Raw genomic sequence first — 18,719 nt, 5'->3', positions numbered from 1 at the left:
CCTCGTAGTAGAGTGGCTTTTCTTTTAGGGAACAATGAGTATAGATATTAGAGGATGTGCCTGTTGTCAATGTTCATTGCTGAAATCTGCCTATACCACACTGGGACAATCAATTTTGTAAATGATTGCAATAATCAAGGAAATTGCCTAATTTATAAATCCTGGCATACAGCATTTTAATGGATTCCTACATTTTAATGCTGATGCTTTCAAAGCCAAATGAATTGTTGTCCAAACTGTCACTACACAAAATGATAAAAACATTCAGTCTTGTGGGTAACTACATCTCATGGATATTCAGACCATCAGGTACATAATCACTCATTAGTGAATTCTGTGATCGTTTCCAGTTACAAGCCAACAGCAAAAAGCCACAGTTTTCTTATGAAAAAGCCTTCTCTGGAACCGAGGACTAAAAATAGTTGAGTACTACTGAACTAATACATTAAAAAAATTCCTAGCCTTCTTTATCCCGGTCAGATAGCACACTCTTTTTACCTTCTTCTTTTTTTCCATACATGAAAAAGAATAACCTTATTTCTGTAACAAAGAGGCAGGTCCAACAACGGTTTGACCATGAATCACATCAGTGCAGGCACCACCCATAGGGAAGGAGAACAAATGCAGGGCTTGGTGCCACGGCTGTTGCTGGTGGGTAATTCCACCTAATCCACTCTCCAATTCGCTCTCCATACTTAAGCCGGTTCTGCAGGCGTAGTTATACATGAATTGCTATTCTCAGTTAAACCTTAAGCAATTGATTTCAGCCAATAGTGGGCTGCCAGTACTTTACTTACTGCTCAATCTCACTAACCTGACATTTATGGTGTACTGATTGGCCTCTGTCAGTGGTGGTGGTTGTAAATTCACTTTGAAAAGCTTTGTGTTAACAGCCTTCAACCAGGCTCTGAGACGAGTACGAGCAGGCAAGCTGACAATTGCTCGACCTCCTGCCCTTATTACAGTGAGTAAATCAGGCTTTGAGCCATTAGGCTGGAGCCCGAGGCCTACACAAAAAGGATTGACATGACTAAAGGTCAACCTCTGTCACACACGTGTAACAATTTGGATAATGGAATTCTGTAACTTATCTGGAAAAGGTGCCAAATGCGTGGAAGGAAAGTATACCCTGGGCTGAATTTTGCAGCTCTTATGTTGCTTAAAAGTCTGCATTTTAGAGGCCATGCATGTTTGATGACATGAAACCCAGGGGACCAAAACACGTAAAGCAGTGATTGAGACAGTTCTGCAAAATATTGAACTTCACCACCACCCTGAAAAGCGTATGCTGCAGTTTTGGCTTATCAAATCTATAACCAATATATTATTGGCATCAGGTATGCAACACATTTTGGATATCCATATATCTCATTAAAATACTGCCTTTATTCCCCCACTTTGAATCAAAAGTCAATAGAAATAATTCACTCGTAATGGTACCATAAATTATGACTTATTTCAGGCCTTACAAACTAGGTTTCATCCAACAAAGGAAATACTTTTTTACTAACTAATTAAAAAAAAAAAGCCAAGTGTTTCCATAATATTGGTGATTGGGTCACTTTTGAGCAATATGGAAAGGTAGTGGTCAAATAAGGACAGAAGTGAGCTTTTATATTTATTTGTGTTCCATTTCAGTATTTTTGCGTATTACATAATAAAATCTCCAAGGTGAGATTATGTGCCATGGAAAAACAGACAGTCCCTGTGTGATCTGGCAATTTAGAAAATATTTCTTTTCTGAGAATAGTGTGTCCGGACGCGTGCATGGACGCGTGCAGTCCATGGAATTACTGTTTTCAGTAACACTGTTGAGATTCTGGGGCTGTATCCAACTCCTCACCAAAGTTTATTCCAAATTTCACTTTGTTAAATAGAAAGAGAATCAGTCCCTGTACCAAATTAGATTTATTTTGTTGCACATGTGCTTAGGCTTATTTATCTGCTCAGGGATATAAAAGATACCTTGTGTACATGGAATAAACATACCAAAGACACAGAGATACATGAAGATAAGGTGTGAAAAAGTCTTATAAAAATCGCAGGGTTTCTAGAAGAAACATCAAGGTTTAGTTTAGCTTTTCTAAGAATAAGAATTATCAAACACAAATTTTATATTTGGGTTCAAACTAAGTTTTTATTGACCTTAAGTAAGAAATCTTTAACTTTAAAAAGTTACCTGGAAAAATGTGATACTAAGTGATCCAGAAATACTAGTGTTAGCAAGCTGCTTTATAGCAGCTTAGAGCAATTTTCTTCTAAGCTACATAAATTAAAGGAGCTGTGGCGCTGAATGTGCTCTTACTGAACTTTCAGCTTAGTAAGCTACTGAACACAACTTTAGGGATATTTCCAGTAGGCAGTATGTGAACTTAAAATCCATGTAAAAGTAAAAATTATTGTGGGTTTTTTAATAGAAAATAAGCACAAGGATGGTACACCACACAAAATCCTCAGAAAAGGCAAACCAAAGCAACAGGACAGCACCAGCTGTTACTGTGCATAATTTAAGATATAATAGTAATATAACTAAGGTTTTTTCCCAAGACAAAATTATTTTAATTTCATGAACATGACATATTTGAAACAGGGCTGACAAGCAGTCTAGAATACTAGATGATGGATTGCTGAGAAACATAATTTTCACTTTAATAGAACTACGGCATGCACGTAATTCTATCCCCCAGTGCTTTGCTGTAACAGCAAATTTAGTCCAAAACTACAGCCTTGAGAATCTGAATAGAAATCTATCACCATAAGTGGAATGAGTGCTGCCTTGGAAAGGTAAGAATTCTCTCTGCATATTAATTTGTACAGAAATGTGCAGTACTGCTGCATGGATTCTGGCCAGCATGCATCCGAGCAAAATGCCTGTTCTTGGTCCAGATGAAGTCCAATGCAATGTTTTCTTTGACTTCAGATGAGGTACAAAAAGTCCAATAAGTACCGAAATGGTATTTTATTAAAATGACATGCACACTTTCTAGTAGTGCCAGTTAATCCTGTCCATTTAAGAGGTAAATCAGTAACACAGGTTTAACATTTTGTAATTACTAATGAACCCCCTGCTGTACGTATATTTTGTTCATCCCTGAAAAAAACCTAACATATGAAAAAGCATCTCTACCAGAAAAGCAAAACTTAAGTCAAGTTAAAATAAAGTGAAATACTATATTTTACATTCTTGGGCTATTCCAAGAAAAAAAAAAAAAAATTTGACCTCTGACAAAAAAAAAAATCAAGAAAGACAGCAAACTCTCAGGCAAATGAAGAAAAGGAAACTGTAAGACTCTATCCTTTGTTATGTCTGTCAGTAAAAGTTTTTTCTTCTAAACTGCATTTGCAGGGAAAAAGACCATTCATGATTTAGCTGTTTCCAGAAGTTTGCAGCCTTAAAAACTTCTACTACTAAAATGTATAAGCCGTTTAAACTTCTGTATTTTATTCTAATAGAATTTAAGTGTATATCGTATACATTCCTTAAGTCTACTCTTATTAAATTTTGATGTTAAACAGAAAGGGGAAACCATGTGCAACTAGATTAATTTATCTCCAGGGAGTAAGGACACATTAATAATTGAGATAATGTTTTCATATATGTTGGAATCAAGGGTGCCTTTTCACTTCTTTATTAGAAAATGCATTAGGGGAAAATTATCTCATTTTCATCAGTAAGACCTAATTGCTGAGAAAGTCTCTTGTTTTCTTTGCAATAACAAAAGGATTGTTCTCATTTCTTCAAAATGAAAAAAAAAAAAGAAAAAAGATCAGAATTATTATCAAGCAGAGCTGGAATAAATGCCTGTATTACCAAAGAGAGTGTTTACTTAATACACCCAGTCCTGTTTTTGTTTTAAACAAATCAGAGTTTATTGTATTTTTATAAAATACAAGCAAACTCTAGATTGGATAGAAGTGGGCCAAAGGGGAAAAAAAAAGAATTACAACTAAAAATGACTAGTATTTTTGGCTTTCTGAAGGGCTGGTCTTTCTGTAAGTTATAAAAAATTATCTTGGCTGATTGCAAGAGAACTCTATAATTTCCCATGAACACCCATAGGTGTCAAGGCCTGTTGTGAGGTAATGGAATGGTACGTAATTTACTCTGAATCGCTCTACGTTATGCTGCATGGATTACATACAAAGCAAACATTGAGTGCGTGGTGGGAACACTTGTGCAGACAGACTGGAGCATATTTCCATAGTGTTGAACTATACATCAAATGCAGTGCTTCTGATGTTTCCCACAACAAAGAGAATAAAAAAAGCCGCCAAATCAGTAACTATGCTTAAAAGTCTTTGCAATAGTCCTTCTATTTATCTGGCGTACATTGAAAACAAAGAACTGTAAGTGAAAACAAAAATCTATCAACTTTACTTTGCAGTGCTGAGAGAAAAAAAAAATAGAATCCTATTTACCGTACTAAGAAAGATAAGTTCTCTCTATAAGGTCCATCAGATCCTAATGATGAATAACTGATCTGTATTTGTAGCTATCTTGAAAAGATTGCTGGAAAAGAGTTGATTAAATCCACAACTTTATAAAAGGACAATGATGAGACATTCCTTTAATGCTTACAGCGATTTAATCCACACTCCTATACCATATAGAATAAAAGAATACAGACTATTCAGATACATACTTTCAATTGCTTTTATTTATTTTCTCAAATCAGCTTTGTAAAATCCCCCACACTTTCTGATTACTTTCTTTTGCTATACCTTTTCTTTATTAAACATGAGTTCTCTGATAGATAAAACATACCAAATCAAAAGACAAAACAAATGAGAAACAGCCAAAACTTTTAGCTAGACCTTAGAGTATGTGATTCTTTGCTAACACTTTTTGCCATTAACAGAAATAACCTCAGACCATGGGCTGCCCACAATACTTCCCCCCAAAACCTTAAATTTAATTATTATTGTTAAGAAAATTCACTTAAAATACACACACTCATTTTGCCAGCCAACAGGAAATCTGTGTTGTGTGTTAAGAGCAGAGGAGCAAACCCACAGAAAAACTCATCAATGGCCTGAATCTGGCACATACATCAGTACTACTTCTTACTTTTACTTAACATCTTTTTCTTCCATGCTTTTGGCTTTCTCCCCAGCAACCTCCCTTCCTTTATTGCTTTAAAACAATTTTTAAGTTCATCTGAAATTAGACTAAAAAATTCTTGCCTATTTAAAAAATATATTACTAATATTTGCAACTTAACTTGCATAAAACTGATTTGTAATAAAAAAATAAATTGATACTGTAAATATTTAAGGATAACGTAAAATTCTCTTAACTCCATTTATTTTAGCTAAATTTCAATGGTTTCTGTAGCTTGATGATCTGGCAAGCTTATTTTATTATTTTATATTCTGTTAATTAGCATAGTATAAACCACAAAACCCTTCTTAACGATGAAAGTAAAGCCTCCAACATCATTATAGAGTGTTCCATAAAAAAAAAAAAAAAAAAATTATTAATAACATATCCCAAAATGCTCTCATTATAATCACTGGGCTTTGGTAGGAACAGAGTTAAGTCCAATTTATTAATTTCTGCTATACAAGAGAAATTCCATCCCCACTAAAGGCAGCAACAAAACTCCCAATGACTGCAAGTCATTCAGTTTTACTGAGTACATTTAGGTGTGTTCTGAGACTGGTATTTCACTCTTTAATGTGAAAATCTCCCTCTTGCCACAGTGACTCTTTTGGGTAAATATTTTGGGACAAAGAACCTGATGTGTTATTTAGCATTTGTTTGTGTATAGGAAATGCATAGAAGCTCCTACTCATAGAAAGAAGTCATATGTATTAGATAGTATGCAAAAATAGACCATAATGATTAAAAGAGGTAATCATCACTCCCAATGAGCTGACAACCTAAATATTCACAGGTTTTCTGTGAACAAGTGCTATACACAACCTTCTGGCTCCACAACACCAAATATCTTTTAAAAATCCATTCACCTTTTCTCTATACCCACTGAAGACAGCAAAAACACTCTTTGCATCTTCATGGACTCCTTATCAGGTTTCTAATCAGCAAGCATGTCCCCTTATATTCTGAAGATTCGGGTTTGGTCTAGATGAGTAAATATCACCTGCAGATCTAAAGGCATGTTTCTACTGACTCTCCGTAGCACTTAGTCTTGAGGTGAGCAGAAGCTGCAGCTACAGAGGACTAAGCAGAACTAAGAAACGACACCTTCCAGCACAAAGCAAAGAAGAAATGAATGGTAGACGACTAGGTAGACAGTAGGCTGTTTCTGTAAATAAGAAGTACTGACACACACAGGGATTATACGTGTTCCCTATTAATTATTAGATCTGTGTGTAAAGTAAGCATATACTCTCTTTTCTTTCTGAATTAACTTACCACAAGATGCTGTTGTTAGCATCTGCGTACAAACTATACCTAAGCACAAACTCCAGTGCTTCACTGGAGAAAATGTACATGGTCACGAACAGTAACAGCCATGGATGTCCCTGTACAGCAAAGGAATACAATAGCAGGTTTATGATCTGTTCTGCCAAACCACAATCAGTGTTCATTGCAAAATAAACCAAACTATCACAGCCTGAATGTTTTCATATCAGTTATCACTGTTACCCTCTCTAAGATCGTGACAAATACAAAAAAATAACATCTTCAGAGAGCTGAATGTGACTTTCACACAAAAGCACTGAAAGCGTCATTAGGGGAATGCACAGTCAGTGTAGGACCAGAGTTGAACTAAACTGTGAACAGGCACTAATACCTTCACTGTGCAAACAGCAGGGCTGTAGAATAAGCTCCTGCTAACACCATTTTCAGGAGCCAAAAGCTCCTGAAACACCATTTGTTTCAGCAGCTTTCTTGGACTGTCTGTAGGCCACAGTGGTGGTACAATACGCCACCTCAGCCCACATGTGCTACTCACACTAAGAGGACACAGCTGGTACTGTGACCTGAGAGCTCCATCAGCTCTTGTTACTCAGGTCAAAAGGTAAAGAGCACTGGATGTTGTAACCTTCATCATTCTCTGGCCACATCTCTCTATTCTGCAGTACAGCACCTGCAACAATCTGCTCTTCCCATGCAAATCGGTTGGAGCTCTGAGGTGTCCACCGGTTTTCTGGATACCTCTAGTGCAGCAAGGCTTTTGCTTGCACTGTCTACATTTTCAAATCTGCTGGGTCGGCTTACTTAAATTGTGTTGGGTTTTTTTCATGGCTAGTGAACAGTGCTAGTACTACATATAATTATACTCAATGTCTACTTCAAAACAACAAAATCTGACAAGGAAGGAAAGATGACAACTTACTTCCCAGAGATGCTGAGTGTTCCTGATGGCTCCGGCTTGAACCTTCTCTGGCAAGAGCAGGACTCCCTGGAAGGGCCCAATCCAGGTGCCCTGTTGGATCCTCTGTGCCGCACAAATGCCGTAGGCCAGGCCAGGCACTGTGCTGGTGCACAGGCACACTTCCCGGGGCAGGTCCCGGAGCCACTCTGGGATCTCAGGTGGAGGGGCTGCTGCAGCAGCACTGCTGGTGCCCACCAGACGGCGCAGGGAGTGGAGGGGCCCATGCATGGGGCACTCGCCATTGCGGTTATCAGCGCACATGTCACACCCTGTGGGGCAAAGAGGGAAAACCACCATCAATATGGTGCTGGTGGCCACCACGCTGTGATGTGGTGTGTGGCCACCACCACAGACAACACCATGCAGGCACTTCTAATTTTCCTATCATTTCACGGCAGCTCAGCACTCACACACACCGTGCCCTTTTGCATGTTGCTTAGGATAGTTTTCCTAATCTCACCAAAGCCCTTAATAAGAAATCCCAAAGGCTGAGCAATACCTGCAGACATTTTGCAAGCCTGGTATGTTCACAGACCTGCCAAGACTCATTTATTTTAAGACAGTTTCTTAAGATTCTTTTTTTGACAAATACAAATAGCCCATTTAAACCATCCCAGTGTGTTTCGGTGAGACTTTTTAAAACACAGCCATAACACCTTACAAGTCCCCCTCATTGGCCTTACCACAGCTCAGCCCAAGGGTTTAATTGTAACAGGATTTAATTTCATCTTTATTTTAAATGAACATTCGCTCTACATTTTACATTAACGTGTGTGTGCATGCCTGTCTGTTTAGAAAATACAATAAATACAACAGAACCTCATGAATGACAAATCAGAGCATGCATGGACATTTACTTTTATATAGACTAATCTAAATTGAATTTATGTAGCAAATATTACTGATTCCTAGCACATGTTTAAAAAATTTTATTGAATGGGAATGCATGTTTTTTGCCTGTTACATATAGCGGAGGCTAAGAACAAAACCAGCATGTCCAGTTTTGTGAGCAGCTCCCATGAAAAAGACCAGTTTGTAAAAACATTAATTTCCCTAACTACTGTTATTAAGGGATGATGTTTCTCTATTTTGGGAAGATCCTACAGTGGTTTTCCTTTTTTGAGCAAAGAAAATTTTGGTTAAATGTTTCCACTGCACACTATTGCACGTGCCATGAATATACAACTTCCAGGAAAACGTTTCATCCTCAGGAAATCCATTTCTCTCAAGGTATGCTGAGTTAACGTAACAATAAATCTATCAAAATAGGTTACTGTCTTCTGCACATTTCACCTTTGTAGCACCGTAGAGGTTTTCATATAAATTTATTCCAGAAATACAAGGAAAAAACAATAACTATGCCATAGTACTCCTGTAGCAAGTCCTAGATCTTTCCCCTAATAATTTTATACAACCTACACCCATTCGTATGAAAATAAAGCACAGTATTCACTATAGAAGCTGGAGCTTCTTGGTCTAGGTCACAGATTTAGAATTGCTAGAGTGCTCGTAACCACAGTTTTAATTCTCAGGGGGACTGACTCAGCGGTTCTTCTTTCCAAGGTGGATATACTATGTGTTATGTAGGCCTCTTTCCCACAGAGCCTTCAAAGGAAAACCTTCCTCTCTATTCAGTAAAAGCTGCTAAAATATAACAAAAGCTGCGTTTTCAAAATATCACCTCTACTTGCATTCTCCAACTTTAGACACACTTTCTAAGCACTATTTCCTGTCACCCTCTTTTAAATTGTACCATGCAAAAATGACGCATTCAGCACTATGAAAATATTTGAAAATCACACGCGGAAGCTAATTTCCCTCGAAATCGTTACCCCGTCCAGCCTCGCAGGAAATGCACGTGTCCCTGCTCGGCGCTGGTCTGTGCCAAGTTCCCTACCCCTCACATCGGTGACAGATCTCAGCAGAAAGCAACCAAGCCAGCCCAGAGCCGGGCATTACTCTGACGGGTGCCCTGCAGAAGGCGGCCCCTGCGTGCGGAGCTCGCCCCACGCCACCCCCACGGGGTCACGCAGCAGCAGCAGGACCACCAGGACCAGCAGCAGGACCAGCAGCAGCGCAGGGGCAGGAAGGCAGGAGGGAAGAAGAGCCTTTGCCGGCACCGCAGCAGCTGCAGGACAAAGCCCTCTAGTGGGGACCCTGCTCGTATTGGGGAAAAAAAAAAAAAAAAAAAAAAAAAAAAAAAAAGCCTTTTGGCTGGAGGGTTAAAGCCTTTCCTTAACAATGTAATGCCTGTCGCAAAAACGACTCCTTTGTTGGGTGAAGCCGCAACTGCAGAGGGGATTTGCTCGCTCAGCCACGTCAATTAGAGGTGGCTGGAGGATGAGATTTGCAGGGCCCCAGGGAAAAGGTTTCTGGCTAGTCCTGAGAGAAGACTATTATGCAGCAGATATTCCTACAGCCATTCCCAGGCACGATAAATAAAAGGCAGCAAGTACATGCAGGGGGTGGGGAGGGGGGGGGGGGGGGGGGGGGTGTTATTTCCACAGCTAGTTTGGAAAGCGAGGTATCACCACAACATCTTTTCTTTCCTCTTCTAAACCAGTCATCAAGAAACCCTGTGGTTTTGGCTTATCTACAGATCTCAGGGGCTGCATTGGAGTTTGGCATTGGAGATCATACAGGAAAGGATCTCAAATAGGAAAAAAGAAAAAAAAAAAAAAAAAAAAACCACAACCCCAAACAGGTTGGCATGTAAGCACACTTTAAACAAATCCGGCATCCTACCATTCAAGTTGGAAAGAAAACATCTGACAGAAAAACTGAGGGCTTACAGAGAAGATGTCTAACCATGATGCCAAGCAGCATGCAGGGCAGGGCCTTGAGTCTGACCTGTTTGCATTGGTTGACCGTCTTCCAGATGCATAACTCTCCTCCCAACTACCTGATTATTAATGGCTTTCTTGGAGACATCGTGTCTCTGTAGCAACCTACATTAAACACACTAAGGCATCTTCGGGACTCCACTCAGGCAATTTCAGTGTCAATTTCCTGCATCCTGCCACCAGATAGATATCCCTAACTTTTCATGCACACAACTTTTAGTACCTGCCTAGAACAAGGTTTTCTTCATGTCGTCCTGACAATATGTGTGCGTGAATGTGGATAAAACATTTTATTTCTACCTTTTCAAGGAAAAGAAATTAAGAAATTGACGAGGAGTGTAAATGAACCCTGTGTCACTGTCATTTACCCTTACAGAAAGTCACACATGGTGATATTTATTTTCCACTATCCAAAACCACTGGTAATGTCTTAATGCTTGGCAGAGGCAGTATCTGATCTCCTGCTGTGTTCCTTTCCCTTTGTCCTGCCAAAGCCGAAAATTTGGAAAATGGGACATCTTCTGAAACTGTTTTGGCTTATGGCTTGTTGATGAGAGGGAAGGAGTTTGTCTTTAATACTAAGCAGTACTGAAAATTGTCTCAGTTGCATGCTTTATACATCTATCGTTAGCTTTTTATGCAATCATACAAATAAAATTAAAAGAAAAATCCTCATAAATGTTATAAGGAGTGGAAGCCCTACTAGACATATTTTACCATGCCTTGAGTAAGAAGTTACTGTGCATCTTTTCTGTGACTAACTCTTGTGTAATGATAGGTGGAAGGCTTTTACCCAAGCACACTCTCAGTAGTGTTGGACTACCCATTTAAAGACAGTGACTGCAAGTAGTAGATTCCTCTCCCTCAGAGGACAAGGGAAGGAAGTCCTTAATATCAGATAGGGGAAGAAAGGGAGAACTTTGCACACTATCCTGACTCACAGAAAGGATCAACAGCATCATCTTCATGGATACTGCAAAGGTGTGATACAGTGCACCAAGTTGCTTAATAATGCACGGAAAAGAAGCGGGGGATGGGGGGGTGGGGGTGGTGAGAGGGAGAGTGCTCTGGTCCACTGACAACACTAGAATCTCCAAATCAAATGGCAACCATTAAGACCCACACAGGTGTGGGAAGCTGACGTAAAAGGGGCATGGTGGGACAAGTGTGAGCTTTCCAGAGGACTGCCACACAGGGCAACAAGGAGAGATGTACTGTGCCCTTGCCCTTCCTCCTATTTTGACCTCAGAGAGCAGTTGTGTGAGTACAGGCCTCCCCCAAGGACCACTGAAATTAATACTTCCACTGGCTGTAATAGCATCAGTCAAGCCCCAAATCAAGACAAGAAGGAAGAAATGTGAGAAAACTGAAGGATTTTCTGAAAATGGAAAAAGCAAGGAGGACTGCAGCCAGAGCAGAGTATCTCCTGATAAAATTGGGAGATGTAGAAGGTAAGGTCACCGGGAACGCTCCATTGCAGGCCCAGATGCAGCCAGACTCTTTGGAAGGAGATAATTTTCTCACTTTATACGTTCATGCTCTACAGATGGGAGGATTAAGGCAAGGAAGAAGCAAGAAAAAATATTAAACTAATTCCTAGCGGAGCTGTTTGGTATGGCTCTTTGGGGAGGAGTGCAATATGTTATCGTTTATTTGCCTCCATAAAAATGAACACAGTGTAATGCCAGCACTATTAACTTCATGTGAGTACACTTAAAAGGACTAAACCTAAGCAAAAGGGAAAGGACACATAATTGCCCCCAAAATATAATTCTAAACACCCTCCAACCTAAACAACACTACTACTGCATATTTTAAAGGAAATCTAAGAGGAGAAAGCTTTTGCCCGTGAAAGGTAGAGTCCAACATAGTGTTCTAACCAGCAAACCAGCTGTAACAATAAATGAAAGAAATACATTTTTGTCTCGGCAATAATATGCTTCAAAGGTGCAGTTATACTGGATACCTGCAGTTTGCTGGTATTAAAGAAGGGTGGCCTCTGACCTTCTGCTTCATAATTCACTGCAAGCATGCAGGTATCCGGTGTAAGTGGCCATCATTTCACACGGTATTACTCACTTGCAAGTATAAATCACTGCGCTGCGCCCGGCCCTGCGTCCCTGGCTGGGGTCTGGGTACCCAGCTAAGAGGGAGGGTGGGCTGGGTAAGACGGTACCCTTTCGTTTTCAGCTGGAAACGGGCTGGAGCTCTCCTAGGGATCACGGGTTCCTCGTGCCTCAGTTTCCTCGTCGACCAGCTGGCATCGACCTCTGCTTGCGACATTAATCGCGGTTTCTCGCAGACTGCCTGACTTGAGGCAGGCTTTCGGAGGGGACGAAACACAGATGCACTTTCCCCCCCGGGCTCCTTTTGCTTGTTTGTTTATTTGTTCTAAAGACTCGCTGCGGAGAGGGGCGGGGGGGGGGGGGGGGGGGGGGAGGCAAGAGCCCAGCCTGCTGTCCCGGGGGCCGGATCGCGGGGCGGGGGTGCGGACCGGCCGCCGGAGCCCGACCAGCCACGGCCGGCACCGGGACCCGGCCGCCCCCGCCGGGCCCTGCCCGACCCTTCCCGGAGCCCGACGCCCCCCTCCCCGGGCTTTTACCCCCTCCTCTCGCCTCGCCTCGCCTCCCCGCTCTCCCCCGGCCGGGACCGAGCCGCCGCCCCCGCTGCGCCCCGCCGGCCGCGCCGCCCGGCGGTGTTCCCGCACCGGGGGCAGGGGCTGTCGCGGGGTCCGAGCCCCCCGGTCAGGGGGTCAGGCAGACCCCACACCGGCTCTTCCGGGGAAGACGGTGTGCGAGGGCTCGCCGGGGCGCCCGGGGAGGGGGGGACGGACGGGGGACGCGGCGGGGGGACCGTCCCGCTGGCGGAGCGGCTTTCGGGTTATTTTTTACGAGTCGGGGGCGTGGGGGCCGGGTTGGGGGAGGTGGGTTTGATTTTCCCTGCCTTCGATTGAAGGTATGAATGAATTAAATTTCCGTGTCAGGTATGAGAAGGGTAGGAGAATATTGTGTGTAGATAAACCTTGCCACCCCCTGCCCCTGAGAGATCCCCATATACAATGTAGAGATGATGAATAGGCTCTGGGAGAGGAGATCGAAGTTCAGTCCGCACCGGCTCCACTCTCTCCTACAAAACTATAGGGCAATTAATTGTGGCTTGTCCCCTCATCCTTCATCTCCTGGTGGCACATATCGATGGAGATTACTGCTGATGGACCATTTTATCACCCTAAATAAACAGTCACCACCTTCTCTAACCTCAATCTAATGTATGGCTATCTGCTATGTTTAAGGGTGCTGGGTAACTAATGATGTAAAATAGCTAAATCATACAGGTTACCAGCAGTCTAGAGAAAAAAAAAAAAAAATATCCAAATATTCCCCACACCGATCCACTTCACAGCGTGTTATAGATACACTGTCCTCCCGTAAACTGAACGGGAAGAGGCGTGCAAACGGCTTGCTCGCGTGACACTTTAGTTTTACACTGCATATTTGTTGCAGTGGCAGGTTGGCGCTTTCTGGTGAAGGTAGAGGAGCCGCAGGCTTTCCCGTCGCGAAAGCCTCTCCCAGCAACGAGGGGAGAGCCTACACGGGAGCAAGCCGGCCTCGCACCCCCCAGACTCACCCGCGGAGATCTCCTCCTCGGCGCGCCAGCGCCCCTCCCCCAGCGCCCAGAAATACCCTCACCCTTCAAGATTCAGAGCCGGGAAGAAAACGGTCCCCAGCCGCCTGCCACATTATCAGGGTTTTAACATAATCCCCTTTACTTCCCCGGGAGTAGAGACTGCAGGGCCCTAATTAGGGGGTTGTTTCTTGGGGGTTGGGTTTTTGGGGGTTGGTTTGTTGGTTTGTTTTTTACCCCCTAACTAAACCCCTTTCAGTTTAAAACACTCACATACAGTCACTGAACTCGCAGCTCCTCGGCGGCCCTCGCCCCCCTCCCTCGCCCAGGAGCGTGCCGTACTCCTTGGTACTTGACGGGCAAAGCGGGGGTCTGCGGGGAAACCGCCGCCCCTCCACCTTCCCACGGCGGCCGCCCGGCGCCGGGCCGGGCCTGGCGCAGTGGCGGACGCAGCCGCCGCCCCTCGGGATTTACCGGCGCGGGGGGCAGCACCGCCGCCCCCCGCCTCCGGCCGCGGGAGCCGCCCGCCGCCCCGGGGCGGCCAGCCGGAGAGCGGCCGATGGCAGCGGCGAAGTTTGCGGGCGCTTCTCCCGAGCCCGGCGGGGGGATCCTGCCGGCGCAGCGGGCGGGGTGGGGGCCCGGGGGCGACGTGGCTTGCCCCGGAGAAGAAGGGGATGCTCGGGGGGGGATGCTGGTGGTGGTGCGCGCGCATTTGGGAAAGCAGAAGAAACGGTGCGCTCGCTTAGTTCGCGAAGGTGATGCGTGTAAAATTAAAATCCCCAAAGCGGGCATCAGCCAGGGGCCTGCCGCCAATCCCAAATCGGCGGGCTGCAGTCGGGCAAGGCCGAGGCAGCGGCCCTGCGCCCCCCGCTCGGAGAGGGGGCGGGGGGGGGGGGGGGGATCGGTCCCTGCGGGTCCCAGGCTGGGGAGAGCCCCCTGCCCGCAAGGCGCCCGTTTGTCAGCCTGGGAGTTTCGGTGGGGCTGTCCGGAGCTGGAAGTGCAGCAAGTATAACTCAGCTGAAGTCGATCGCTCGCTCCCTCACCGCACCCGCAAACCCGACCTCCTTTCCCTCAAACGGGCACCTCCGGTGTGAGGGACGGAGTCCAAGCGGCTGGAAATCCCGCCTGCCCACGGAGTCCTTGCGTGACCCCCGAGGCACTCGGGGAGCCGCGCAGGGGTAGCCAGGCCGGTGCCCTGCAGCTTGCCTTGCTGCGCCTCTGATCGTGCGAGCGAGGGGAGTGCGTGGCAGGGCAGGGACTGCAATTCCCGGACTCCTTCCTCACTTACAGTTCGCTTTTTTTCCCCTTTCTGTTTAAGAACGAGTTGCCCAAAGCAAACGCACCTGGACCCAGAAGGCTGAAACACTCGGGTTAAAAAGTTTTGCTCAGAGACAACTAATAACGGCTGGAGCGAAAGTCGCCTAGTAAACAAGTTCAATGATAGGACTTTTTAGACCTCGCTGCAGAAAAAGAAGGGGGGACACCGTGCTGGCAGCACCCTGCCCCGTCCTTCAGACGGCGAGCGCTGCCCCGTCCCAGCCGGACGCGATTCACAAGCGTCCCTTCTGCAATCGACCCGTTTGTTTTCTCGAATCCACCTTTAATGTCACAGTTGGGAAGAAACTATGCAGGCTGTGCCTGCGACTCTGCGGAGTGCTATTATTCCACTCGCTCCTTAAAAATGCTCCCCCCAAATCGCTTTTTTATCTTCCTTTCTCTTTTTAAAACCTTTATCTTGCAGATTTACTGAGCTGCTCCAAGAAGTAAAACATGTATTGTCTGAACGGTTCGGTTGGCGATTCAAAGTGCATGTAATTTATGAGATCACGTTTTCTGCACCCGAGAACAGAAAATACACTAGCACGTTTCACTAAAGGCTAAAACTAAGCACGAGGAAGTCGCTCAAAACAAAGTCGGTACCCAACATAGAAAGATTTGCAGTGTTAAGAAGGGGGGAAAAATCCCCACCAAACTCAGAGTCAACTTTCCTCTCACTCCTTAAGTCGTACACACAGTGATTAAGGCTATGCTAGCAACCACGTAGTTTAATGAATATACAACAGAGTTTTACGGAAACTTTCAAAACAAGCCCCACATCTGAAATTAAATTAAACGAATCTGCAGTTTGCATGGGAATGTGCTTACGGATCGCTGGTTTGGGGTATCGTTTATCTGTTCAACAGCCTTCTTTAAATAGCCATTTTGAGGGGGAGGACAAGAAAAATAAAGACTTTTAAGAAACCTTAGGATAAGAGAGGGTATTTGAAGCAATGGAAGAAAGTGCACACGCTGAAGCCATGTTCCAGTGTTTTAACATGGACAGATCCGTGCGCTCTGAATGTTGGTAATAAGTCTGATGAATTAATATAGTTCATCCAGTTATTTTCACCCCTTGGATTTCCTCGGTTGCATAGTATCAACAGATACAGGAACAAAAGACAGGCAGAACCCATTTCTAAAATCACAAACCTCTAGTTGATACAGACGGTTTAATAATAGGGGCGCCCCTCTCCCCCCCAAAACCCAAACCACTATAATTGGCAACAGCAGTATTAAACGTTTTCTAACCACCAAGTCCTAAGTGAATTCTGACGCTCAGGGAGGCGACCTTTTTCATCGAGAAAACCAGCTTTTCTTATTAAATGACCACATCATGCTCTTCTGTAGGGGTGAAAACTAAAACCAGTGAGGTGTTAACAAGGTCTGAAAGGAAAACGATACTCCGAGATAAGAGGGAGGAAAACTTTGCCCTTGTCCAGCCGATGAAAACTGCAACTTTTCCCTTGCCCAGCTTAGAGCAATAATTGATTTCTGGATATTCAGCGAAGCCTGGGCTTTCCAGGCAGGAACGGGGTGAGTCAAGCAAGGCGGGGAAGGACCAGTTTCACAGCAAGTTGCCCTGAACCTTTTCCGAATCCATTTTCCTAAGCAGCACCCCCCACCCCACCCCCCCAAACCCCCCCCCCCCCCCCCCCCGCCGCGAGAGAAATCTAGCCCCACAGCAGCCTTCCCGGTGAAGCGTGCCTTCCAGGGAAGGACCCGGGTCTCGGACAAGAAAAGCCATTACGGAGGGGTTACCACCCGCCTCCCGAAAGCGCTGGGAACAACGCGAAAGCGGCTCAAGGCAGGGAAGGGCAGGGCGGAGGATGCTCCTCATGGAGAGAGCGGTGCGGGCGCCCACTGCGGCCCCCCGGCTTGGCGCGTCCCTCGGCTGGCCCGGTGCGGGGGGAGGCCGGAGGACGGGGGGGCCGGGGGCTGCGAGAAGGGGCACGATACGTACGGTTGTTGGGGTCACTGGTGTGCTGATTCAAGGGGATGATCTCCATGCGCTGCTGCCCGTACAGGTAGTAGTCCAGCTCCTCGGCCGTGCACCGGAACCGAGCGGCGCCGCGCTCCCCGCATTTGCCGCCGCCGCCGGCCCCGCACAAGTCCTTGCCCTGCAGGGGAGCGGGCGCTCCCCCGGCCGGGGGCTCGGAGCTCTGCAGCGGCCCGAAGACCGGGAGCTGGGTCACGGGCAGGGAGGTCAGGCCGGCCAGGGAAGCGGCCGCCGCGGCGACGCAGGAGGAGGTGGAGGAGGACGACGGAGTGGACGAGGCAGAGGAGGAGGAGGCGGAGGAGAGGGAGGCCGGGCGCTGGCGGAGGCTGTCAGCCGGAGGCTCGGCTCTCTCGGGCGGCTGGAGCTGGGCGAGGGCCCCGCTGCTCTTGAGCTGGCTGCTCTGCGGGAAAAGCTGCTGCCAGTGCTGCAGATAGGCGGGATCCACCTTTAGGAACGCGGATCCGCCGGGGTCGCCGGGCTTCAGCATCGCGCTGCCTGTGGAGAGGAGAGGAAGGGGACAGCGGGAGTGAGACCCCCGCCCCGCCCCGGCCGGGCCGCCCCGACCCCGCGGCGGCCTCCGCGCTGGGACGCGCCGGCCCACGCGTGGGCTCCCCGCGCCGGCGGTGCGGGGCCGGCGGCGGGACCGCCCCGCCCCGCTTCCCTGCCCGTGCCAGGCGCGGCAGAAGAAAAACTTCGGACCGGAGAGCTGCAGGGCGGAGGCGCGGGAAACGCGCTGGCCCAGGGCGACGAGGCTGTCCCCCGCCGCCCGCCCGGAGCAGCGGGCAGGACGAAAGGGGCGCCGGGCAGCCCCGCACGCCCGCGGCCGGAGAACCAGCCGCCCCGAGCGGCGCGCAGCTCGCCCCGTTCCCGGCGCACGCCATGCCTCCCCCTTTCATTCCTTTGCCTCTCTCCGCGGGAGCGGATTCGACTCTCCAAGCTGACAACAGGGAGGAGGAGGAGGAGGAGGAGGAGGAGGAAACTTCAGCCCCACGCACACAGGCGCGAGTCTTTTCTCTCCAGCCGCTCCTGCTGCTCCCCTGCGTTCCGCTCCAGCGTTTGCAGGAGAAGTGCAGGGTCACGGCCGGCAGCACCCTACCCCCGGGTGGAAGCGCCCCGCTGCGGCCCCGGCTGGGCTGGCTGTGCCGGGCGAGGCGGAGGGGCCGCGGCCGCGGCCGCCCCTCGCCGGCCGCGCCGGCCTGCCGCTGCCTTACCTGAGCGGGGTGCGCCGGAGCGGCTGCTGCGCGGTCGGCGTGCGGAGGTGTAGGCAGCCCCGGGAGCCTTCGAGCCGGAGGAGGGTTGAGAGGAGAAGCTTCTCTTTGGTCTTTGTCCACGGGGAAGCGGGGCGATCCTCTTCCAGGTGCCGGGGACCGGCGGGCCGGCTAGCTCCGAGCCGCCGGGCTCCCTCTGCCGTGGCTGCGCATCGCGGTCGCGCCCGGGCTCTTTGCTCGGCTCTGGCAGACTCCGGGCTGGACACGTGGGTTTTACGACAGCGCAAAATACAAGTATGTGTGGTGTGTACGGGAGGGAGGGGAGGGAGCGGGAAGTTACCAGCGAGCCTGAACGCAGCGCCCTTTTTTTGGCAACTTCCCC

General features: G+C 47.1%; 1 protein-coding gene across 1 annotated transcript in view; it reads right to left on the bottom strand.

Annotated features, from left to right (window-relative positions):
* The window catches only part of PRDM6 (PR/SET domain 6), a 74,921-nt gene extending 56,467 nt beyond the window's left edge, over positions 1 to 18,454 (bottom strand). Inside the window, exons 1-3 of the mRNA XM_049794851.1 lie at positions 18,341 to 18,454; positions 17,094 to 17,624; positions 7,308 to 7,615 (exon numbers count right to left, since the gene is read on the bottom strand). Coding sequence (XP_049650808.1) covers positions 7,308 to 7,615; positions 17,094 to 17,616 — 831 coding nt within the window. The 5' untranslated portion in view covers positions 17,617 to 17,624; positions 18,341 to 18,454. The remainder of the gene's footprint in view (positions 1 to 7,307; positions 7,616 to 17,093; positions 17,625 to 18,340) is intronic.
* Positions 18,455 to 18,719: the final 265 nt, after the last annotated feature.

This window comes from Accipiter gentilis, chromosome Z, assembly GCF_929443795.1.
Source record: "Accipiter gentilis chromosome Z, bAccGen1.1, whole genome shotgun sequence".
NCBI classification, from domain to species: Eukaryota; Metazoa; Chordata; class Aves; order Accipitriformes; family Accipitridae; genus Astur; species Astur gentilis.
This window is presented reverse-complemented; position numbering and strand designations above follow the sequence as displayed.